Consider the following 26443-nt stretch of genomic DNA (forward strand, 5'->3'; position numbering starts at 1 on the left):
AGCGTGCACATAAAGGAAGCTGCAAGCACAGCGTTCTGGTGGGGATGGTTCCTGAGCTCACGGGCATTATCTGGCTCCTCTGTTTCCTGCCAGGCCCAGCATTTTCTTTCTCCAGGTCGGGCAGGCCTGTGGCTTTCTCTGCAGTCAGTCCCCTCCCCTGCCCTTTGAAGGCGGAAGATGGAAGATGTGCTTTAGATGAGCTTCAAGGCTCTGTGGGAACCAGAAGAGTGGGTGTCGATGGCATGTGCGTGGTACCCATCAGCAAAGCCAGGGCTGGTGGGCAACACTGTTTGGTTGTAATTCATGAATTTAGACCATGGAGGTGCATTTTGCTTTTGGTTGGCCAATGCCGCCTAGTGACTATGTTCAGTTTGGAGGAATTGGGGTGTTCTTTTGTTATAAAAGAGAAACTAGGTACTGCGGAAGAGTAGTTCAACTTTCCCAATCTTCCCTTCATCAGATCAGTCCTATCAGTGGGCTCTGGTTATGATTGGTATAAATGATAGCTAAACAATTCAAGCTGCTGAGGTTGGAGAAATCTTGTTTTAGATTTTCACATGCTGTTCTGAACCTAAATAAGTAGTGTGGGTTGTTGGCTTTGCAACAGGTTCTTTGTCATTTTTCAGGAACTGTTTTGACTCTTGGAGGTCAATGGGGAACAGGTGAAGAAATATAGGGAAATAAGGTAAATCCATATGCATCAGGGGTGGGGAGCAGGGGGATAAATGCATGTTCTGGGGTGGCTGCTAAAATGCACGTGAGCAGCAGAACACACCAACCAGAGGAGTAATAGGCCCCATTCATTAGAGAGATACTAGGGCCTCTGTGAGTCAAGTGTTTATGTGGGTGTTGGAGGAGTCAGGCCTGTGGGCTGATTGTCTAGCAAGACACTCAGACTCGTAAACAACTGGTAATAGGTGCAAAGCAAGCTGACATAGCAACATTATGAGTGCAACTGCTCAGAAATGAGAAGCTAGCTTTGCCTGTGGTTCCAAAGGTTACTCTCCTCTGTCTCTTTGCCAGGGTCTGTTGGAATAGAAAAACTGCAGATTAGTTTCAATTGATAATTTTCTTAGAATTCTTAAACAGTTATGGGATCGTAAAATCTGCCCTTAAGAATTCTCTGCTGCTAAACAATGAATCATGGAACACTACATCAAAAACTAGTGATGTAATGTATGGTGACTAACATAACATAATAAAATAAAATAAAAAAAAAGAATTCTCTGCTGCTTTGCATTAAGCCTCCGGTTGTAGAGGCAGAAGGGGATATCTGCCCTCACCAGGGGACCCTTATCTAAGCGAGCACTGTTTAGACTGAGAGGAAGAGCCCCCGCCCCCACCCCCCCCATGAAAGTGATTCTGCAAAGTTTAGGCAGATGCTACCATCAGAAACTGATGTTTTCCGCTGTCCGTTGTGACTTTCTGAGAGGCACTAGCAAGTTTTAAAAATCTGTGCCCTAGGGAATGAGATAGATTATCTCTGAACAAAGTCTCCATGAGGGTTGGCTCTGATCTCCCATACTCCTTGGACTTTTGCATGCCTGGTCTTTGCTGTTATCAGCCCAACATGGAGTAACTTCTGCAGATAGGTAATACAGCTGTATGTAAAGGGCCAGAAGTTGGGAAGGAAGTCCCACAGCCAAGGTTAGGCCCGTAGAGCAGGGTGCTCTCAGTGTATGCAGTTGGTTTCATAGCAGGGCTGAAGGGCGGGGGACTTGAGGTTGAGCTCTTTGGGCACAAAAGCAGGGCCTTTTCTGTGGGCCCAGCTACCCAGCGAGCCTGGACTGAGTGGAGCTTGCATGGTCTTTTCCCTGTCAATCTGTTGAAAGCTCAGGAGACTATGTTAACCCTGAGGGGAGAGACTACTTCCCCAGGCAAAAGGATGTATCTTACTTCGGATAAGCGCTGGGGTCAGAGTCCTTGAAGACGGGAAGTGCTGTCTCCTAGTCATGGAAGAAAGGGGAGGACATGTGACTGACTGGGCCTCCTGACCCCAGTTCTTCCCAAGTGACCAGCTGTTAGAGTGAAAGGGGCTCCACCCCCACCATGGTTCTTTGCACCAACATTCAGAGAACGCCTACCGGGTGTCAGGTCAGACACTGACCTGGATGCTGAGGGTAGCGTGTCTACGACATCGGGCCTTACGTCACGGAGTTCACAGTGTAATTGGGGGAGGCAGATAAATTAAAAAGTCAGTCCAGGAGCATGAGTGCAAGAATGTGCTATGGTAATGCGGGTAAGAATAATCTTTGGTGGTAGTGCTGGAGGGTGGCCTCAATTCTGACTTCCCAGAAAAGGATGCCTGTAGAATTTTTTTTTTTTTTTTTAAAGATTTTATTTATTTATTTGACAGAGAGAGACACAGCGAAAGAGGGCATACAAGCAGGGGGAATGGGAGAGGGAGAAGCAGGCTTCCCGCGGAGCAGGGAGCCCGATGCGGGGCTCGATCCCAGGACGCTGGGATCATGACCTGAGCCGAAGGCAGATGCTTAACGACTGAGCCACCCAGGCGCCCCGGATGCCTGTAGAATTTAGTGAAGATTAGATACTTCTTATTAGCAAGGGGAGCAGGGCTTGCCAGGCCACACATAAGATGGCCACCGGTACACAGGCTGCCGTGTGTGAAATAGCTAGCATGGCCCAGCTTCCAGCCAATACTTTGGTGCCGACAACTAGTAGAGAGCATCTGAAGGGGGTGAAGGAGCTCAGTCTGCCTCCCGGTTAGATCTGAGTTTTAGAAAGGTCACTCTATAGGGTAGAGGATGGGTTGGTCAGGGATCATTTTGGCGGCTGCACTGGTCTGGGTGAGAAGTGATGATAACAGGAAGAGGTGAAGAGAGATTTAGAACAAGCAAGTCACAGGATTAAGTAACTGGATATGGAATGGAGGAAAAGGAGGACTTTCAGATTTCTGGCAGAGATGGATGAAGTGCAGTCAGACACAAAGAAAGAGAAAATGGCAACAGCAGGTTTTAGGGGAGAAGACAGTAGAAGGGGTTAGAAATGGCATTTGAGTGTCCCTGTGTGCCAGGTAATTATCTATTGACCTCGCTCTATCTATATATCTATGTATATTCCCATTTAACTTGCACGAAGACTGAGTTAATTGGGGTTATGCCGGCTTTTCCGATTTCTGGGTTAGATGCATGCCACTGCTCTAGTGGAAGTTCACATTGCTGGACTACAAAGACAGTGCTTTTTGGCTATAACCCTGTGGCTTCCTGGCTTGAATGTGCTAAATTGGAGGTGCCTATTGAGTTTCCAGATGAAAAAGAACAGGAAAAAGATGACTGTATAGATGTGGGTCTCACAAAGCCATTTTGGTTACAGAGAGTTTGGGCCATGCTTTTGAAAATGTATCTCAAGGGGCGCCTGGGTGGTTCAGTCGTTAAGCGTCTGCCTTCGGCTCAGGTCATGGTCCCAGGGTCCTGGGATCGAGCCCCGCATCCGGCTCCTTTCTCCGCAGGAAGCCTGCTTCTCCCTCTCCCACTCCCCCTGCTTGTGTTCCCTCTCTCGCTGTCTCTCTGTCAAATAAATAAATAAAATCTTTAAAAAAAAAAAAAAGAAAAGAAAATGTATCTCAACTCCTTGATTTACAAATCTTGATTTTTTAAAACAAAATCTTACTCTTATTCCTGTCTTGTCTGGGGCAAGCTTTAATGAATTTTAACTGTTATGAACTTTCTGTTCATCATTCATCTATTTTGCCTTGAACTATATACAGACATAACCTTGGAGACACTGTAGGTTTGGTTCTAGACCCACCGCAATAAGGCAAATATCATGATAAAGCGAGTCAAATGAATTTTTTGATCTCCCGGTGCATATAAAAGTTATGTTCATGCTATACTATAATCTATGAAGTGTGCAATGGCATTATGTCTTAAAAAATGGCAATATGTCTTAATTAAAAAATACTTTATTGCTAAAAAATGCTAGCCATCATTCCAAGCTTTTACCGCCGAGTCACAATCACCCGATCACAGATCGCCATTACAAATATGATAATGAAAACGTTTGAAATATGAGAATTACCAAAACGGGACACAGAGACATGAGGAGAGCAAATGCTATTGGAAAAATGGCAACCCCTTGCTTGACGCAAACCTTCAACTTGTGAAAAAGGCAGTGTTTGCAAAATGCCATAAAACAAGGCGTCCCTGCAGCTACTTTCATCCTGGCTGCACCGTGGATCAATATATACCTGGACACACCCACGTGAGATTGTGAACTTAAAGTGTATAGGCTGATAGCCATTTGGGAGGCTTTTTATTTTTTAAGGTTGAGACGAGGAAAGGGCCCCGTATTCTGAAGGGGAGGACAGTGGAGGGTGAGTGGTTCTTTCCCTTTCCCTATCCTCCTCCCACCCCCACCAAAAAATAAATATCTGTATGCCTCTGCTAAACGCTAGCTGCCTCATCACCTTCTGTCCACATCGGGCAAGTTACATTCCATTTTTAGGGAATGAAAAGTAGTTTCTTTCTTTTTGGTCACTCTCACCCACTCACTTGTCATCTCTTTTCTTCCTGACACTAACAGGTGGCACTTTACTCTCACAGAAGGAAGCACATGGAATAGCTACACGAGGCCAGTCACCTAACGCAATGACGGATGCCGGTGTGGAAACACTCTGACGTGCCCGTGTCCTCCTCCTACCGTGCATTCCACTCTCCCGCAATCTCAGAAAAAATGGTACGAAAAGCAAGTATTTTGTGAAACAAGGAGCTCCTGCTTTTTTTAATGATGAACATGTATTAAGATGGACATCTGTTCTACACAATACCAAGTTCTATGGTCTCGAAGGGGCAAGCGCCCATTTAAAACCGACCTTAAGTAAAAACAGAGCTGCATGGATGTCAGAATGTTTGTGAGTGGCAGAAGAGTCAAAAAATGGCAGTTCATGCAGTTATTTGCCACTTGTTTTATACTAAGCCTCATGTTTTTTTGGGGACCCATCGATAATCATATTGTGAGCCATATGAAGTCCTACTCTTACAGATACCTCATAAATAGCTATGACTTTGTGAACGATAGCCTGTCTCTTAAGCATAGTGCGGATGGGGCTCCTCGCTACCAGTACTTGATTAACCATGAGGAGAAGTGTCAGGCACAAGACATCCTCCTGTTACTGTTTGTAAAAACTGCTCCCGAAAACTACGATCGACGTTCCGCAATTAGAAAAACGTGGGGCAATGAGAAGTATGTTCAGTCTCAACTTAATGCCAACATCAGAACTCTGTTTGCTTTAGGAACACCTTCTAACCCACTGACAAGAGAAGAACTGCAAAGAAAACTGGTCTGGGAAGATCAAATGTACAGTGATCTAATCCAGCAAGACTTTGCTGATTCTTTCTATAATCTTACTCTCAAATTACTTCTGCAGTTCAGTTGGGCAAACAGCTTTTGTCCTCATGCCAAATTCCTTATGACTGCTGATGATGACATATTTATTCATATGCCAAATCTTATTGAGTACCTTCAAAGTTTAGGAAAAATTGGTGTTCAGGACTTCTGGATTGGTCGGGTTCATCGTGGTGCTCCTCCTGTGAGAGACAAACGCAGCAAATACTATGTCCCCTATGAAATGTACCAGTGGCCGGCTTACCCTGACTATACTGCTGGGGCTGCCTACGTGATCTCCAGCGATGTAGCCGCCAAAGTCCACGAGGCGTCACAGACACTTAACTCTAGTCTTTACATAGATGATGTGTTCATGGGCCTCTGTGCCAATAAAATGGGGATAGTGCCACAACACCATGTGTTTTTCTCCGGGGAAGGTAAAACTCCTTATCATCCCTGCATCTACGATAAAATGATGACGTCTCATGGACACGTACAAGACCTTCAGGACCTCTGGAGGGATGCCACAGACCCTAAAGTCAGAATGATTTCGAAAGGGTTTTTTGGTCAAATATACTGCAGGATAATTAAGATAGTTCTCCTTTGCAAATTGACCTATATTGACACGTATCCTTGTAGGGCCGCCTTTGTCTAACAGTACTTGAATGTTGTATGTTTTCACTGTCACTGAGCCAAACATGGATGGAGAAAACTCTAGATATTTGTCGATACCTGAAGTAAAATGAGTATGAAAAAACAAATATTTTGAAAACCCAGTCTATCAGAATGTTTCTTTGATTCTAGAAGCTATTCAGTGTAACTTAACTACTTCATCGCCTAAATTCATTTCAAGGAATTTATATTTAGAAAAGGTTTATGAAGACAAAACTAAAGGGAAATTCAAGTTCTCACTCGATGCCACATGTATATTTGAGGCATAGAGAAGTTAATTAAGGTGCCTTGGTGTTAGAGTAACTGCCTTTGGAAAATACCAAGTGAATGTATAGTACAACATTTCAAAGAAATGAATATATTGTCGGACCAGGTTTACAAATTAGTTTTTATTAGAGAGCACTTGACTGGGGGAGGTGGGGGCAGGGGAGGATTGGCATAGGAGAAAGTACTTGAACCTGATAAAAGAAGGTTCCTGTTCTTCAGAGGAGACTTAGAAAAATGTAACACGATTTCTTTATAAAGAGCCAAATCACTTATTGTCACATCCATGTAGCTAATTTACCTAAATAGTGTTAGAGTCATTTAAAACATATTTATATCTTTTTTTCAAAGTGTAATGTGAAATTTGAGCTGTGATTCGCTCTGCCCTAACTGGTACTTCATGTGAATTTTTTGATTATTAGATATGACACAAATCATGGGCAGTGTGTTACTCACAGGGTCTTTCCCTAGGAAGAAATCATTGTTAGTTGAAATCAGCCAATTTTAATGAATTTTTCAGCTGATTTTTAAATATTCAATATTGGTCTGTTTTTAAGGTAGTTATTTGAATGTAGTTTGCACAGAGGAATAGAATAATGGAGAGGACTTCAAAAAGAAAGAAAGAACATTAAAAGCCTCTTTTCTCCTTTTCTGTAATTTATAAAATAAAATTCTTAGTGTGTAAATTATTGTAACAATGACTAAAATTAGCCTACCCCTCCCCAACAAGGTCTCATAAACCATAGTACTTTGTCAGGTTTTAAAACTGAGAGCATTCGACATCAAATCAAAGCTATCTTATCTTTAAAAAAATCAGTTCTTTCATCAAAATGACTATCGGAGGTGTCATCAACTTTGAAATACTTCACATTTGAAAGCAGAATGAAGTGATAGAAATGTCACCAGAAGGAGGTTTAAAATATTTGTGAAGCTTCTTGTTCAAATGTGGCTGAGCTCTAAAAGAGTAAGTTGCATTTATCTTACAGGAAAGGATAGAAATGTGGTCATGATGCAACAACCTCCCCTCACTACAGAAAGAACTAGGTGATGTCTATTGTCGCAGGGATTATATGATGTCCAAAATGGTGACTTCAGCAAAAGCAGTTGAACTGATTATAAAACCTCTCTCTCTGCAGAGGTGCCTGTTAGGGAAAACTAAGACGTCTCATGTCATTAGATGAGGTCTGAAACATGCAGAAGGAAACAAAACTAAAAGAATTCTTGGTAAGCACAACTGGAGGATGATATATTGTAATTTTTTGCAGATAGCTTTTTAATGTTTACAGAAATTTTTTGTTAATTTCTTTTCTATTTTGAAAATTGAGGCTTGTTTACATTGATTGCTCAGATAATTTAGAATTTTTAACTAATGTCAAAACTACAGTGTCAGCCATTCTGGGTTTGTAGTTTCAGAGTAGGTGCAGCGTTTATAAGTCATGACAGTTTAAATTTTCTGACCAATTTGAAAACCTGTAGATAACAAAATCACATTTTGACAAAGCTGGTTTATAATTAATTTTTATTAGTTGATTCTTTAATAACCATTTGCCTTTTGGCCATACATACCCTGCCTATCTATACTTGTAACTGTTAAAATTTTCCATTGGTTGAAAACATAAGTGTCTCTCTGGCCATTGAAATGATCTTGTTTACAGCAATACTTTTGTGAAACAATTATTTATTTGCAAAAGAGCTCTCCTCAACTGTGTTCATCTTTTTATTTTTGCTTCGAATAGAATGGAACATAGTTAAATTTAAAGGAAATATGAAGGCACTTCCTTTTTTAATAAGAAGGAAATTGCTAGATGCTTCCTTCATTGGATTTAAAGTACTGAGAAGAATATTTGTAAATAAAAGGATTCCAGCCTTTTAAAAAAAGAAGGAAAAAACTTTTCGGTGCTCTAATGCAGGGCTGTCTCAAAAATCGTCAACAAAGGGAAAATAAACTATCAGCCTGGATGGTCACTTGAGTAGACGATTGTTGTACACAGTGTTATTGCTAAAAACTTTTTACCTCTTGGTTGGTTTGCATCTTTTTTTTCATATTATTAATTTTATACCAGTATGTTAAATATTTATATTATTTGAATTTTGCTCTTGTATGGCAAAATAATTAGTGAGTTTTTAAAAATAAATCTGTGATTTCCAATAAACAACTTGAAAATTGTCAGCAGATGTGTATTTTCACAAGCTTTTTAAACTCCTGTGTATGAACACCATTTGTTTATATAATCAACTTCTTCTGTTTAATGTCAGGGAGGTCTGAAGTACACAATCTTAATCCTTAATCAGACTTGCTGTTGTACCCAGGAGAGAGGATTATTGTGTCCTCTGCCCTGGAGCCACATAAAATGCTTCTTTTGGTTGTTAAAGGACATATGCTGGAATGTCTAAGTTGGGGAAATTCTCTTTTCTAATCGATTGTTCAGGAAAGAGATGAACACCTGTAGCCATGGGGCCACCAGACACCATTGGAAAGGGTCATATTTTCCTTTTACTTGATATCATTAGGTGTCGGAAAGTAGATTCACATTTAGCTCTAGTCTTCGAAAGTCAGGAATGTTCTTAGGACTGGTTCTGTCTCAGTGCTGCTTCAGTATATTTGTACATAGTATGTTCTCTGCTTTTCACCCAATTCCTGCTCAGTTCTTAGCCCAAGATATGGTGTGATTCAATCTATTTATGTTTTTAAAACTTGGAAGCATGTGATTTTTTTGGTTGTAGATATTCTTTTGCTCCAGACCTTAAAGGCTCCTTACTGTCTTGAGCATCGAATTATCTCTTTGACCTGGTTCCCAAGGCCTTATGGAATCTTCCTTTCCTTCTTGAGTCCCCATAGCGTTATTTTTCCCACCACCACTATCATCAGTCACACATCTCATTCATGACTTGTGTAAGTTAACCAATGGAACGTCATTTCTCCTGGACCTATTGAAGCCTTGAAAATCCAACCCTAACTGTGCTCTTTCATTAAGCATCTCTTTCCTGCCCTCCTCCCAAAATATACATACTTAATCACATATATTATTGTGCTACCAACTAATTGTTTCATGAGTTTTTTCCTAGCTAAAATAGAAGTTCTAAAGGTAGGGACTGTGCACAATGCTCTCACGTAGTGCTTAAAATCATTTTCCCCCCTCTGGGGCGCCTGGATGGCTCAGTTGGTTAGGCATCTGACTCTTGATTTGGCTCAGGTCATGATCTCCTCAGGGTCAGGAGTTCCGAGCCCCAAGTCGGGCTCTGTGCTGCACGTGGAGCCTGCTTAGGATTCTCCCTCTCCCACTGCCCTTCTCCCCCTTCCCTGCTCACACTCTCTCTCTTAAAAAAAAAAAAAAGATACACTGTCACTTAAGGACAACAACAGAACACATTGCCAAGTGGTGCTTTTCTGAGACAACCCAACTAAAGACACTTTCAGATATGCTGACATGGGCCATTTGCTCTAACTGAGAGATAATATTTCAGTCAGTAAGAGCCCACATGTTTCTTTGAGTACACCTTAAAGTGAAAGAGTATAAAGTAGTCTAGTAAACTAATATGGGCTTTAATCAAGCGGCAAGCTCCTCAAGACATTGGTTCATTTATTCTACAGGCATATTTTGGAGGCCTGCTAAGAGCTAAGTATTATCATAGTCCCTGGGCACAAGAGTGGCTCGTAAGTCAGTATGTTAAATGGTGTGGATACAAGTAATGTGATGATTGCTGGAATAGAGCTAATGATGGAGATTCTGAGTATAAAGAAGTTGGTGTTTTTTTAATGAATTTCCCCTCTGCTCTTGGTGTTTACCTCCCTAATTTAGGCTTTCTGAGGCAGAGTAGTCACATGCATGCAAATACCTTCCTGTGGTCTGAAAATAGCATTAAATTTGTATAAATTGTGTCTTTGGGGAACCTCTTCCCTTTAAATGCTTTCAAACCAATAATTCAATCTATCAACATTAGTTTACATTTACTATTTTGTTTTTTCTTGATAATTCATTTTTTAAAATACTGAGTATCCTTGGAACTTGGTTTATAAGTCATGTGCAGTTCTTGCTTGTTGCTTTTATGAGATCTGTGAGTTTGTTCTCAGGTACATAAATGAAGGTTAGTATACAGAGTAAATATGTGATTTTATCTGGGAAAAATGAGTGATGAGGTTTAAAACAGAGGATACCCTCCCCTCTCCCCACCACCTCAAGGGGTTAAAATGACTCCGGCCAGGGATCTGCAATCTTACCTGGTGGGGGAAAGACTTTCATGACTGTCGGGCTGCTCTGGCTCAGGGTTCTTCCCTTCGTGACTGCCTTCCAGTATTTCTTCATTCTGAAGTGAAAGAAATTTTGATAAGACAGCCTATATTATTTGGGGCTGTATATTTTTCTTTCCCCCAATTTATTTGTTTTGTTTGTTTTTGTTTTCAGTGCTCTCATTGAGCACCATGCCTAGCCCCTCATCTTTCTCTTTCTTTCTTGGGTTTTTCCCAACCCCTCTGCAAATCTGTTACAGTTTGCCCTTTGGGCTTCCTTTAGAAACATCAAAAATTCTTTCTCAAAAGCAGGTATCATTTTTCCTTAATAATGAACGGCTATTAATATTGTACTCCCCCTCCTCCCTGGTTGACTCACAATAAAGATTTGGAGTTTGAGCTAAGGGGAAACAGTGAAGAGATCATTTGACTCAATATCTCCTTTTTTTCCCTCTGGGCTAAGAAATGAAAATCTGGAGAAGTTGCGACCTACCCAAGGCCAGAAAGTGAGCTAAAGACAGAGATGAGATAAACCCAGAGTCCACTTTCACAGGCTGGTGATCACAGGTCCATTCTAGCGCATCGCATCCTGGAGCAGCTGGTTCCTTAGGCTGTACGGATTGGCCACCGGTACAGGCTTGAAGCCAGCTGGTGTTCGGAAGCCCTGCTCACTACCTGCCAGCTCTGAGACCTTGGGCAAGTTCACTGAACCACTCTGCTTCAATTTCCTCCCCTAGCACGTGGACCCCATGGCACTATCTACCACACAGGGCTGGGGCTCTTTTTCAGAATATTAGGCATTTAATTCCCAAAAAGAGGCAAAACTACTCATTTTACTTTCAAGAAAATACAGTTTCAGGGCATCTGGGTGGCTCAGTCAGTTAAGCGTCTGCCTTCAGCTCAGGTCATGATCTGAGGGTCCTGGGATCGAGCCCTGCATCCGGCTCCCTGCTCAGCTGGGAGTCTGCTTCTCCCTCTCCATCTGCCCCTCCACCCACTTGTGCTTGCTCTCTCTCTCTTTCTCGCTCTCAAATAAATAAAATCTTTTAAAAAAATAAAAGAAAATACAGTTTTAACAAGGAAGTGAATTTATATAACATTGATAGCAACCAGAGAATCTTAAAGTTATTGACTAATGATGAACAAGCAGATAATTAGCCAGTATCTGAATTCTTCCTGCCTGCCAGGTTCTGTTTAAATGAGTTCTTTTATACAGTCACAAAAGGGAGTATAGATTTTGAAAGGGCCCTCTTGCAAAAGTATTGTTTAAGGAAATGTAATGAGTAGGCATAAAGATTCTCTGTAAATCAGAGCTAGAAGGTGAAGCATGAGCTCTCCCCAGACAACAGATGAGAAGTCTCCTTGTAAAACAGCTGAGAGTGATAGACTCTCAGCTGGTTGTTGACAATGCGAGAGGCCTCTCACTTGATTAACAGAAAGCACTCAAGGTAAGGTGGTTTTTATTATTCACAATGCCAACCACAGAAAGAGCAATTCAAAAATGTTCAACGAATGAAAGGGAAAATCGTGGATCTTTGATCTTTCTCATTGATGTCATCCCAAATCTAGAATATCCAGAAAGCAGGCTAACAAATAAAGGACTATTTGGGATACCAGTTTTGCATCCAGCTCTAAAATACACGGGCAATCTTAAATTCCAAGTTCATATTTGTTTCTTTCAAAATAGGATATCATTTCACTAGGAATCTAAATTGTTAGTGCCTGCTATTACACATAGTTGACCAGATACTAGTAGATATTTCTCATTTCAGTCAATATACAGAAGTAAATACCAGTCCCTGGATTCAAACCAATCTAGTTATTTTCACCACACTACCAAGGCTCTTTCTTCACATTTTCTCTATAATGTTGAACTAATTACTACAGCAGTTAATGTACATCACATCCCTTTCTAGTTCCTCCCCTGTGACTTTACTATGCCTGAAACACCTGCTGGACTTTGAGCTCTAGCCTTGTCTTTGGATCCCTAACATGTAATATGGGACCTTCGTAAGGAGTAACCACCATTTCTTTCTTTCTTTTTTTTTTTTTTTAAGATTCTTTATTTATTTATTTGACAGAGAGAGACACAGTGAGAGAGGGAACACAAGCAGGGGGAGTGGGAGAGGGAGAAGCAGGCTTCCCACTGAGCAGGGAGCCCGATGTGGGGCTTGATCCCAAGACGCTGGGATCATGACCTGAGCCGAAGGCAGATGCTTAACGACTGAGCCACCCAGGCGCCCCAAGTAACCACTATTTCTAACCAAACTTGCTCTCACTGTAAAACTTGTTACTGCTTATAAAATGAATTGTGCTCTTTCCAACTATTCTGTTGGTCTATAGTAAGTGTGGTGTATTGTAGAGTCATTTCATGACAATCTAAGGGCAGAAAAATAACAATGACTCAAGGTGTATAGGTATAGACTGTCATCTTTTACACTGAATGATGATGCCCTGATTTATAGACTTTGTCACGCATGAGACATGGGCTTGCTGAAATGCCTGGGCATGGACTTGGTTGTGTCAACCCACATTCCTAGGACCACATGTCAGACAGTTGGTGTCAGGGTAGAGAAAGAATCCTCTGTCCATCAAGTTTGATGGAATACAACACTGCTGCCATTGAGAATGTGATGGGAAGGATCCACAGCAGATCTGGGCACTGCTTTACTAATCTGCAGGGAGGTAGTTAACTATACTGTATACCAATGTTTTGCTAAGGTTTAGACAGATTAGTTGTGTGCTAGTGCAGAAGCTTTCAAAGTCTGACCATGCCCCACAAGAAAAACATCAAAACATACATACACACACATTGTGATTTATAATAAATATATATTGATCTTGTCCTATTTCTGGTACAGATCTCCTAAAACTTGTAATTTCCTAAGTGATAAGAGCCATGAAGTTTTCTTTTGTTATTCATAACAAACCCCTTTCAACTCCACCAGAGTTTATGTTAATAAGGTAACTTTTGGAAAGCACCCAAGAATGGGGGCTGATTGCCAGGGGAACCAAGCACGGAATTAGAGGGCTGGAACTTTCAGTTCTCTTGACCACCACCACTTCCAGGGAGGGGAGGGGGGCTGGAGATTGAGTTCAATTACTAATGGCCAATGGTTTAACCTGTCATGCCTATGTAATGAAGCCTCCAAAAACACCCAAAAAGGAGTTTCTGTGTTGGTGAACACATGGAGATGGAGGGTGGGTGGCTTACTCAGACAGCATGGAAGCTCCATGTCCCTATACCTTGTCCTATGCATCTCTTCCATCTGGCTGTTCCTGAATTACATCCTTTTAAGATAAACAGGTAATCTAGTAAGTAAAATGTTTCTCTGAGTTCTGTGAGCCACTCTAGCAAATTAATCAAACCCAAGGAGGGTATCATGGGAAACTGATGTATATATAGCAGGTTGGTCAAAAGCACCAGTGACAACCTGGACTTTTCAAATGTCGTCTGAAGGGGGTTGGAGAGCAATCTTATAGGACTGAGCTCCTAACCTGTGGGACATGATGTTATTTCTAGGTAGACAGTGCCAGAATTTAGTTAATTGCTTGGTTGTGTTGTAAACACACACACACACACACACACACACACACCAGACATATGTATAGTTGATGTGATATACTCTATTTTTAAATTAGGCTATCCCTGTTGCATTCTGTTCTTTTTCTTTATTTTTCAATGCTTGTGAACCCACCAAATTGAGGTCACTGTCACCACTGTGACCTGCACTTTGAAAACCTCTTAGAGAGTGAAAAGAACTCAGATGCTTCATGTGAGAGGTACAACTTGGTGGGAATCCCTGGCTTACTTCTTATTTAAAAGTGGCCTTGGGCAAGACTTCTTTGCACCTGAGGTCTCTCTCTGTAAAAGAGGACTGGTTGTATCTATATCAGAGGGTTGTTGTGGTGATTTGAGAAAAGGAATTAAAGTACTTAGTACAAAGACTTGATAAATGGTATCTATGGTTGGCTCTTTAATATCTACTTTGTGGGGATTAAAATAAGTAATGTATGTAAAGCACCCAGGCACACCGACCTGCAGTAATTGCTGGGCAGTTTCTACCTGCTCATGTGTAATAGAGACTCCGTATTTCTCACTAGCTGGGAGGTGTTGGCCAAGTCGCTCCCTGGGTGTCCATTTTCTTCTGCATAAAATGAGGGAGATGTGTGAATTGGCAATGAAACATTCCTCTGCTTATAGTATCAAGTACCAACATAGGTGTTATTGCTTCCGATTTTGAGATGAAAGCTAAATTGTAGCCAGATTACTTTGGGAAGAAGATTTAAATTAAACTTCCTCAAAGCTCTAGAATGAAAACCACATATTTAAATAAATGCTTGCTTTTTTCAAATATTGGGTCTTTTGTTCCTTTTATTTTAAATAATGAACCAAGAAAATTGACCACAGACCAACCAACCAATTGCTGCTATATTTTTTTTAGAGATTCCTTAGGAGCCTCACTGAATTATAAAATGATGCTTTTTAATTTTTTTCAAGATTTTATTTATCTATTTTAGAGCACGAGATAGAGAGAGAGAGAGCATGAGTGTGTTGGGGGAGGGGTAGAGGGGGCAGGAGAGGGACAAGGAGACTCCGCCCTGAGCATGGAGCCTGACGTCGGGTTTGATCCCACGACCTTGAGATCATGACCTGAGCCGAAACCAAGAGTCAGATACTTAACCGACTGAGCCACCCAGGTGCCCCTAAAATGATGTTTTTTTTTTAAAGCAGAGCCACAAGTTCCTGTGGAATCATATCCTGTTTCCTTCAGTCAACCCTGACTTAGAGTTGCCCCTAGGGTATCTCAAAGAGTGGATTTTCTCAGCCAGCTGGTGATTTAAAAGGGAATTGACCCATAAACCACCCTAGTGGAGGGCCGATCAGGTGGAAAAGCCCCTCCCCATTTATGTTCATTTTATTCTGAAGAAAAAGGGTGGCCATGAAGGCAGGCAGCTGCCCACTGCTCTGGGCCCAGCATCTATCCCCATACCCCATTTCTACCCCAGCCTCTCCCCAGTTTCAAAGTGACACCAACCCACATACAGGTTCTCTAGGAGCACCTTGAATGATGACTTCCTAGGTCTTCTCAACAAACATGTAATCTAATTGTTTTGTTTCCCCATATTTTGAAGAAAGATGTGTTTCAAAATTGAGAAAACAGGCTAAGTGCCTAGCTTGAAGGAATTCTGTTTAAAAATTTTATTTCAGGGGCACAAGGGTGGCTTAGTCAGTTGAGCAACTAACTCTTGATTTCAGCTCAGGTCATGATCTCAGTGTCATGAGATCAAGCCCCGCGTTGGGCTCCAGGCTCAGTGAGGAGTCTGCTTGAGATTCTCTCTCCCTCTCCCTCTGCCCCTGCCTCTGCTCCTGTGTGTGTGCGCACACTCTCCCTCTCTCAGGAGAATATCTTTTTCAAAGTATCAACCAACTTTTTAAAAGTACCTACATTTTTTAAAGTATCAATAGCTAGGGGCACCTGGGTGGCTCAGTCGGTCTAGTGTCCAACTCTTGGCTTGGGCTCAGGTCATGATCTCCTGGGTCATGGGATCGAGCCCTGGTTGGGCTCTGCATTCAGGAGGGAGTCTGCTTGAGATTCGCTCCCTCTGCCCCTCCCCGCCCCTGCTAAAATAAATAAATGAATAAACTTTAAAAAAAATAAAGGATCAATAACTGATTTTCAATTGACTATTTTTTTTTCCTTCCCCAAAGGAGAGATAACCACATTTGAACTGAATCAAATTAGCTTTTCCCTGCAGTTAAATTATTTCACTTTATGATTTTAGGGACGCTTGGAAAGCAATTTCAGTTCCAACTCTTTTAAAGCAATGGTATCTGGTAATTCAAGGTGAAAGTATTATTTATTATATTATCACATTTCTTTAAAAGAGAAGCTACTAGACCTCATTGTGAGAAAAAGTAAGGTAGATAAAGGGCTGAACCACCTTCTTCATTTACATATAAATAGTGATCATTGCAAGAAGTATTTATGGTTAAGCATTTTACAAAATTGTAAATTAATTGTGAAAACCAGAGAAAATAAATGAAGAGGTAGGACAAGTAAGAATTATTGAAAAATTATACAATGTTGGGGTGTAGGGAGGACAGTGGGGAAAAAACAGAAAAGGACAACTCTCCAAAGGCCATTCAACCTCCAGCCTCAGTCCAGTCCAGAGTGGTCTTAGAGACACAGTCCCAGAGTGAAAAGCAAAAAGCATCAGCCTCAGGAAAGGATGCTCTGCCTTTTCCTCTCCATTGCTGGAACTGCTGGAGAAAGGGGGGAAACCCTTTTCTTTTTCTTTCTTTCTTTTTTTTTTTTTTTGAGATTCAGGGGTTTCTGATGTGGAGAATAGGAAAAACTTTTGAAAAACAGGAACCACTTAGAGAATCTACCCTGGGAGAGAATCTACCCTGGGAGAGAATCTACCCTGGATTGCTAGCTGGCTAGTCTGTCTGTTTGCTCCATCTCACCAGCTCTTCCCAGCACATCTTTTCTTATTCTTCATTGCCACTGCCTGAAGAAGTCACTGCCTTTGGATAATAAGGCAGTCTTTTTTTTTTTTTTTTTTAATGGCAAGTATTTCCAGAAGGGTTAAGGAGCTCTCAGTCACTCATCATCCATGCATTGCTATGAACTAGCTCACATTCAGATATTCTCCTACCTCTAGACCAGATCAGCTACATTGGGTGGGGGCTTCCAAGAGGGAGGGGAGAGGAGAGGAAGGTTTTAGCACATGTTATAGACTAAAGCCCTTTGGAGGAGAAGGGCAGGCTTGAGAAGACAGGCATGAGTAGTCCTGAGGCTTTGTGGGAATGGGAAATGAAGAGAGACAGATAGGGGAATGGGTCCCAAATGCAAACTTTTCCTATTTCAAAAATTTTCCAGGGTCTCTTTTATCTAAGATCTTGAATTTCCCAGCCATTATTGTTAGTAATTAGTTCAACGATCTCACTGGTTAAATTGGTTTTTAAAGACTGGACTAATACTCTAAATAATATTTATAATATTTTGTTTATGGGAAAAGTATCTTCTTAAAAAACTGCAATATTGTTTTAACAATGATTTACAAGTCTGTAGTTCTGTTTAAAATAACAGAAATTGAGAAACATGTTGCAAGATACCTTTCTCCCATTCCCAAACTAAGAAATGTGAAGGAAGTAAGTATGCCAAGGACATTGAAAAGAAGTTGCCTATATATCCGGAATTTTCTCCAGCTGTTTGATTTCATGTGATTTTTAACCTCAATGCATAAATGTGAATGTAACCTTATTTTTATATGTCTATCAATCTTTTTTTTTTTTTAAGATTTTATGTATTTATTTGACAGAGAGAGACACAGCGAGAGAGGGAACACAAGCAGGGGGAGTGGGAGAGGGAGAAGCAGGCTTTCCACGGAGCAGGGAGCCTGATGCGGGGCTCGATCCCAGGACCCTGGGATCATGACCTGAGCCGAAGGCAGACGCTTAACGACTGAGCCACCCAGGCGCCCCTATGTCTATCAATCTTAACTTGTAAATAAAATCACAAGTTTGAAAAGTACTTTTTTAGAACAATCTTTGGTCCCTAACCTATTTCACAAATAATTTCCATATAACCTCAAGGTCAATTGGCTGACTCTCATTAGTGTGTGTGTTGGGGGGGGGTGGCTACAGCTCATAGAGAAGGTGTGGGTTGCTGTTACAGATCTATAAAACCCTATAAATGTTGGACTCAGCCTTCATAAGTCCTCGCTTTCTACTGTTTCTCCTGAGTGCTCTATATTAGCCAACAAATTCATCCAGTGAGAGATCCACGATGGAAATCTTAAGGTATCTTCAATATCTTCTTTCCCTCTCTATTAAATCTCTCCCCTTTCTTCTCACCTTGACCTACTCCTCATTCATCACACTTTCTGAGACAGTCTAGTGTGTTCTAGGCACTGGGGAGGACATCTGAATTAATTGGTATAAGCTCTGCCCATCTCCCTTTTCCTGTCATTAGAAGGTTCTTAACACTGGAGTCACACCTAGACTGTGGCACCTGCTGGCAGCTGGTCCGCCTGCCTGCCTTCTAGTCTACTCTTCATTGCCATACCAGAGTCATCTTTCTAATATATAGGTGCCCTTCCTGGCAACAACTCCTAACCAAAGCCTTTAGCAACCTGTTCCAGTCTACCTCTCTGGCTTTCTCGAACCATTCTCAGAATGGCCTATGCCCCTTCAGACTTTTGAGACTTTATATCCTTCCCCATCTTGACTGCCCTTCTCTGTCTTATCCACCTTTCAAAGTTGTATTTATTTTTCAAAGTTAAGTTCAAATGCCATCTCCTTTATAAAATATCCCCAATATCGTTGTTAGGAACTGTTCCCTCTTCTGCCTTCTAACACGTTATATTTCTTTTACTGGACATATGTCATTCTTCTCTACATTATAAATTATTTGAAATATGTAGTTTCGCCCATGAAACTTGTAAGTTTCCTGAGTTCAGGCCCCATGCTAGAATTGTTTCCATATGACCCATAGCAGTTGCTTTAATATATATTAAATGGAGCTGAATAAGACACCCAGGTTGGACCAATGAAATATTTTAGTCATCTCAGTTTTTTATTGGTCAAAGAGCAAAGTCAACAGTGGTCTTAACTGTTATTCTCTTCTTTTTCATATAGCTCCCTCAACGAAAGTACATTCTGATAGATTAATATAATCACACTCTTACTTCACTAAGTTCTGGACTCTATATTAGCCTAAGAGTTCTATAGCCACCTTAATGAGCTCTCCTTTATTCCAGGTCTTTATGAACTATGAATATAGCTTCTGGGCCAGTGTGCCCAAAAAGGCAATCCTTATACCACCTGCATTCTAGGTACCAAATTAAAAATTTTAAATTTAAAAGTTAAAAATTCAGATTCCTGGACCATATCTGGCCTTCCTGAGTCACAATCTGAGGGTAGAGACTGACAATCTGCATTATTAATAAGCTTCTCAGGGCTGCAATACATAGGAAACCTTGATAATCTTGGTTCTAGAAATTCTTCAGAAAGCTTAGATGGGGGCTGCCTCAAAGATTTGGTGGATTTTCTGAATAACCAGACTTCAAGCATCATAGAGGGTGAACACTGAAATGTGCTTATAGTTTATATAGTTCTCCTGTTGAGAATCAGAGGTAAATGAAAGCTTTGGGGATTCAAAGGAGTGAGAAAACAAGGAACTGAGTTTGGGCCTGATCAGCTATCATTTGGCAAAACAGTACACATTCAAGATTAGGAGAAGCTATTCAATTTAAGACCTGAATCTGACCATCCTTCAGCTACTTTTCATCTTTTACACAGAACATTCTATCTATAAACATGGGATTAAATGGGAAACTAAAATTACTAACCTGCTATATATGAGGCTTCATGCTAGGTACTCCCCATATACTCTCATGTTTTAAATATTTTTATTTTGATTTGTTAACATTATCATTGTTATTGAAGTCATATAGTTCTCATTTAATCAACCACCTGTGAGGTTGCTTTTCCCCATTTTGCAGAAGAGGAAATTTAGAGTATGAGAGATTAAGTCAACTGATAGTTAGGCAGATTAAGTAACTAATAGGTTATAGGTAAATAGATTAAGTTAGATAGATAAGTAAACTGTTAGATTAAATAAACTACGAGTTTCAAATCCCCATTCCACCATTTGCTAGTTGTGTGACCCTTAGGGAAACTTACTTAACTTCTCAGAGTCTCAACAGCATCATGGATAAAACAAGGGAAACATCAGCTTCCTCAATCTTCTTCCTCAAGGTATTGATGAAATCGGGTACATAGAGGACACAGCACAATGTCTGGGCCTCATCGGTGTTAGCAACCTTTCCCTCACTTCCCCATTCTGTAACTTACTGCCTTGGCTTTTTTTTTTTTCCCTTTAATTTTTATGAAGGAGGCTGTTTGCTTGCAAGCCTAAAAAGTCCTCTGCTGTGCTAAAGCCACATTAACAGGTGCCCAAGAACAGTTTGTTGGTGCTCACAGCCAGTAGCTCAGCCTTTATCCTGAGGGTTCACATTCATGAAAAAGGAATTTTCATCAGCCTCTGGCCTCTTTCCAGCTCTGAAGAGGCTGTGATGCGAGCAGCCTGAGAAAGCAGCTCCTGTCAGTCATGCTTTCAGCTTCCAGCTGGTGATGTAAAGGACCCGAACCAGCCACATCACCACTGCCAGCAACCACAGCGAATCTCCTCCACGGCTGGGCTTTCCCAGACCACGTCAGTGAGTCTAGCGCATGGCCACACGGCTGCCAGACGGCCCGAGAGCTCAGCCACCTTACGCTCCTTCCAACCAGTAAAGCAAGGATTACTCCACCTGAGAAGACAGGACGCCTTTTTTGGAAATGAGTTCCCTGATGACGATAAATTCATAGCATGATTTTGTTGTAGTGAGTGTCAGTGAATGTAGTGGCAATCATGAGTGGTTTTGGTTTATTTCCTCTTTTTTTTTTTTTGGTCTGTGAGCATTTCCCCAAGGAAGGCAAGGTGGGGTATTTATCACAATGTTATGATTTGCACTGTGATTTCATCTTTGCGGTCTAGGCCTCAGGTCAAGGATGTCAGGAGTGTCACCAGAGTTAGATGTTATGCATTCTGGTCATCTGTCCTGGACAGCGGCCACAAAACACAAGCAGCAATGATTGTTCTTGATGTTAGTCAACCTCCCTGCCCCCCTTCTAATAAACCATGAATCACACAGACATGAATCTAAACCTTTTTTTCTAACCTACCATTTTTTTTTTTTTTACTAGTTTTCTTACATATTTTGGAATGACGATTTCCCTAGTTATACTACCTACCTTGTCAAACGCTAATGGCATTTATTGGTCCTGAATTGATTTTTAAGTCTAGGATTTGGGGATTTAGTTCAAAAATCCTCTTCCTTCCTACTCATGGTCGTTCACAACTATATGGATTCTGCTCACACTTCTCATAGCCTTGGTGTTTAGAAGTAGAAGTCTGGCCAGCCTCGGTTTGCCAAAATGCTTCCTCCACTGCCTTGACTGTTAACATACATGTTGTTGCAGGAAAAGCCCCTCATTAAATACACAGACGAAGTCACAATAAGGAAAAACAACAACAAAAGCCCAGGACGACTGTAACATGGGCTTGTGCTGGCTTTCCAGTACCTATGCTGTTGGTGAGGATGGGCCTGGAGTCTGAATTAAATAAGCAGCAAGGCCAAAAAAAGAAGAAACCAAAGTCTAGTGGTCAGAGCTTCTTGGATTCTACTCAACATGTGCCCAACCCTATAGGCCTCTGATTCTTCCCCTGCCCTAGTTTCTGCATTGTCTGTATTTACCAAAAATAAAATCAAAGTAAGTAATAAGTGTAGCTTATGGGAAGCTTTCATCTTAAATATCCTCAGGTCTTCCCTGAGAAAAGGTGCTTTGTGCTGACTGACTGTATTTCCTTTTTTTCCCCCAACAATAAAACAGCAGCACTCATTTTTATTATTCACACTTATTGAAATAATTCACTCGAATTTGGATTCTCTCATATGGGAATGTGCATGTACACACAATTCCTATGGCATCGTTATAAAGTGTGTAGGCCATAAATATGTTGTCTAAAGATGGGCAAAGAAAATCACAGAGCTGTGAGGTAAGTGCAAATCACTTTGATTTGTGGGTTAATAGCAACAGCACGTAAGTTCAGGGGCTGGATCTGGGCTTTGGTGCACTTGACATGGCTCTCACCTTTAGAGATGAGATTCTCTGAAGCCCAGAGTACAGAGATGGGTAGGGTGATGCTCAGTTTTGAAGGTGATCACGGTTAAGCCCTTTTTATGTCACTCAATAATTCCACAGACTTCATGGATGTCAAGTCTGGCGAAGTTTCATTACATTTGCCCATTTCAAAAAATTGCTCTTTACTCTTTTAAATGGCTGATCACGACTGTGTGAAACTGCAGACTGTTACTTAACTCTGGAAGACATGGTAAAGCAATTTCTCCCACCACAGGGGATTCTGAAACAGTGATAGCAATGTCCTCGTCTGCCTAAACTACGAAAGGATAACCAAACAGACAGAAGAATGCAGCTTTCTCTCTCTATGAAAAGTCTGCTGGGAACTCCACTTGCCACATTGTTTCTGCCTTGAGGAAGAAAAGTCTGAGACCCGCTTTCTGCCTGACTCCAACATGGTCGGTGGAATACCTGTGGGGTCCTCTATTCAGACCCATCAGGCACAGATGGTGGGTCCAAACTGTTGCTCAACTGCAAGTGACCCAGGGTCTACCGGCTTCTGCTTTCAGAACTGTTCCATTAGCCAGATACTCACTTTTTAGTGAGGCAGGGGTAAATGGACCCCTTCTAGGGTTGCTTTTGCAGCAACATATTTTTTATTTGGGTATTTAAATATAATGTTACTTTACAATTATACGGTGCTTGGCACTTTTCAAATTTCCATTTGCTGCTCAAAATTAGTTTCAGATGATAGCTGTTGTTATGCCCGTTTTTCTAGATGAGAAACGGAGGCTTAGAGTGGTTTCTGTGGCTTCCATGCAGGTCTGCCTAATTCCAAAGCTTATGCTTTTTTTTTTTTTAACTTGTATTTTGAAGTAATTATGGATTCACATAAGGTTGCAAAGAAACATACAGGGAGGTCTCATGTACCCTTCCCCCAAGTTCCTCTAATATTAATACCTTACACAAATAAAGCATAGTATTAAAAGCAAGAAAACTATGTTCACACAATTTACACAGTTTATTCAGAGTTCACCGGTGGTACACACATGCGAGTGTGTGTAGCTCTATGCAATTCAGCCATGTTTTTTGTACACAAACCACACACTGTTCTACCAATTTTAAATATGAAGTCAGAGTATAGGGATGCACAAAATGACTTTTCCCTCAATAACATAATATCTGCCAACAATTACATCCATGACCAATTTTTCTAATTGCAATTAAGAAGAAAGAAAAGGAACAAATCCTACAAAACTCAGCTTTTGAGAGCACTAGTCTGTGCAACATGTCTTTATGGCCACATCATGTGGAGCTGTGATAGGTATGGAATAGGGGAACTTCATTTATTGGTAATTATGGCAACAATATTCTCTCATATCAGAAATCTTTAACTGTGAAAGAGAAAGGTGATCTTACTTTGACTTCAAATTTAGTCTCATCGTCTTCCTTTTCCAATGTCCCTGTATAAGTTTCCTCAGATGTCCTCTGAAGAGGAGCTAGAGAGACAAAGAAAATATGCCATTAATTTGGCAACTCAGCTTATAAATAACCCAGAGCGTATAGCCTGGCTTGGACGAGCACCTGGACTGGGTTGGGCCAACTGAATAACAAAGCTTAACTGAGCTGCTGTGGTGATTTGCGAGGTGGGAGATGAAATTGGAGGTGAAGGAGAGATGCAGAAAAGAAACAGCCCTTGACCCCAGGCATTTAACATTTGATCCAAAGAGACAAAAGTTACACACAACACCGCATGGAACATCAAACTACAACAAATCAATAAACATAATGTGGTAAAAACGAGAGGATTTCCATCATTTCCATTTTTAAGGCTCAGCGAAAAGGTCACTTTCTTGTATTTTGAATTATGGATTCACATAAGGTTGCAAAGAAACATACAGGGAGGTCTCATGTACCCTTCCCCCAAGTTAAGAAGTCTTCCTTGACATTCAAACTTCATGGATTCTTTTATGCACTGCTGCTTTAGCATTTATCTTTGTACTATATAATACCGCAGTTGAATGTTGCTCTTGGATTAGAAGACCAGATTCAATTCTAGATACTACATTTATTGAATATATTTTTTATTACACAGGTAGTTAATTTGTGCTTATTATAGACAATTTAAAAAATACTAAAATCTTACCACTTAAACACAACCATTTCCTTACGGTCTTCTTGAAAGTGTTCTCTCCCTCTGTCTCTCCATACATACACACACACACACACACACACACACACACACGCACGCAACCCCCCCACACTCACATAATCATACTATGATTCTATAAGAGGATGTCTATGTCTGCCCCAGCCAGAAATTGTTGCTACTCTAATAGTTGGATTCTAGAACTGAGGAACCACATTAGTGGATGAGACAACTATGTGAAGAATCAATTAGCTGAGTCAGGATGGAACTGGGCTGTCTTATTCTTGCTCTCCTCTCTCTGTCTCTCTGTCACTCTGTCTCCCTCCCCTCCTTTCCACAGAGCTCTTGTGACACCTGGGAGATAGCCTTTCTTCAGGCCTCCAAGGTAATTTGGCAACAAGAATGGGACTTGAGGAGGAGAAGCCCTGGTTAGGCCTTGAGGCTTTCTAACCCAGCATTACCAGAGGGCCGCATTGGGGATGATGGCTGAAAGGCTAATAAGTAAGTGATACTAGGTGCCTGGGTGGCTCAGTTGGTTAAGCGACTGCCTTCGGCTCAGGTCATGATCCTGGAGTCCCGGGATCGAGTCCCGCATCGGGCTCCCTGCTCAGCGGGGAGTCTGCTTCTCCCTCTGACCCTCCTCCCTCTCATGCTCTCTGTCTCTCATTCTCTCTCTCGCAAATAAATTAAAAAAAAAAAAATAAGTAAGTGATACTTTGAGTTCTTGTCACGGTCAACACCCTTGTATATACAATTCCCTTGGAAAAGTCACAGGACACCTGTGAACAACCTAAGAATTTGAGCATTTCTAGGTCCCATGGCCAAAATGCCATCCACCTAATGCCCCCAACATATCACTCTGATTCTTATCTGTGGTGAACAGTGGCCTCCAGAGATTCCTCCCAACCCTCAGGTTCTGTGAGTCAACTGGAATCCACTTGGGCTTTCTATGGATTTTTTCATAGGTATTATTGAAATCTATAGTGAAGTGCACTGTTTGCTGCCCCTATTATATGACCACTGCAGCTACTTCATAACAATGAACAATCCTTTGGGCTCCTCATTCTCTGCCAGATCCCCGTAAGCTGAGTGATTCTAGGCATAATAACTAGATGCTAGGAGTACATACATTATAACTGGCAACACCCATGACTGAGAAGCACCACCCTTCCCACTGTAAGTACAGCAATGAAGTTCAAGACTGGGGCAAGGAGCCACACTGCCAGCATTCAAGTGTTGCTCTTCCATGTACAAGACACCTATCTATCAGAGTAATCTCTGTGCCTTAGCTTCTTCATCTGTAAAGTATGGAAATATGAGAAAGCCTACAGTAGAGGGTTGTTATGAGGCTTAATGAGTTAATATATGCAAAGTGTTTAGATCATGGTAAACAGTACATTTTAGCTATTATTATAGCCACAAAAGAATTTTTTCACATTCCTTATAAACTTTAGAGAGGTTAAATGTTGTATACCCAAGGCACTCAGCTAACAAGAGTCAGAGCCAAGATTCCAGCTCCCTCACGTTCCTTACACTGTGAAATATAATGGTTTATCTTGGAACAGACTCAGTTACTAAGGAATCAGATAAAATGTGTTTGAAAATCCTGTTAGTGACTTGCCTGAATCCATACTCAGCAGTTACTATCCAAAACAAAAGTGCAGAATTGTTCTGCAAAATGAGCAAGATGTCTGGCCAAAGTCAATGATACCTGTTCAGACATGACAAAGATCTATTTATGCTATAGGGTCATTGTCCATTATGAGATCTTGTGAAAAAATTAAAAGAGAGAGAGAGAAACAAGCTATCATTCTGCTTTATTTACTTGTAACAAACATATAACCCTTAAAACAATGACATAAGAAAAATCACAGAAGTGAACATAATTTAGTTTTGGGAAAGAGCCCTAAATGAGAATTAAGGAGAATCAAGTCCTATTTCTAGCGATCCAAAAAGATGTCTCTATGTGTGTATCTGTTTGTGTGAGCAGGATGTGAGCATAAGTGTATTGAGTGTGCATGGTTTTGTGTGTTGAGTGTGTGTGTATGTGTGTGCACAGAAAATTCAAGAAAAAATGCACTAAACTCTTATC

The 26443-nt window shown here is 41.1% G+C and overlaps 2 protein-coding genes across 3 annotated transcripts in view; one reads left to right on the forward strand and one right to left on the reverse strand.

Annotated features, from left to right (window-relative positions):
• The window catches only part of MCF2L2 (MCF.2 cell line derived transforming sequence-like 2), a 202850-nt gene that overhangs the window by 60845 nt on the left and 115562 nt on the right, over positions 1-26443 (reverse strand). For both annotated transcript variants that reach the window (XM_081830363.1, XM_081830355.1), the window contains exons 14-15: positions 23622-23701; positions 10499-10584 (exon numbers count right to left, since the gene is read on the reverse strand). In XM_081830363.1, coding sequence (XP_081686489.1) covers positions 10499-10584; positions 23622-23701 — 166 coding nt within the window. The remainder of the gene's footprint in view (positions 1-10498; positions 10585-23621; positions 23702-26443) is intronic.
• On the forward strand, positions 3493-8452 carry B3GNT5 (UDP-GlcNAc:betaGal beta-1,3-N-acetylglucosaminyltransferase 5). The gene has a single exon (XM_081830425.1). The coding sequence runs from the start codon at positions 4853-4855 to the stop codon at positions 5996-5998; it is 1146 nt and encodes a 381-aa protein (XP_081686551.1). The 5' UTR covers positions 3493-4852; the 3' UTR covers positions 5999-8452.

The sequence above is a fragment of the Leptonychotes weddellii genome, chromosome 1, assembly GCF_054177405.1.
Source record: "Leptonychotes weddellii isolate Sample4059 chromosome 1, ASM5417740v2, whole genome shotgun sequence".
Classification (NCBI taxonomy): domain Eukaryota; kingdom Metazoa; phylum Chordata; class Mammalia; order Carnivora; family Phocidae; genus Leptonychotes; species Leptonychotes weddellii.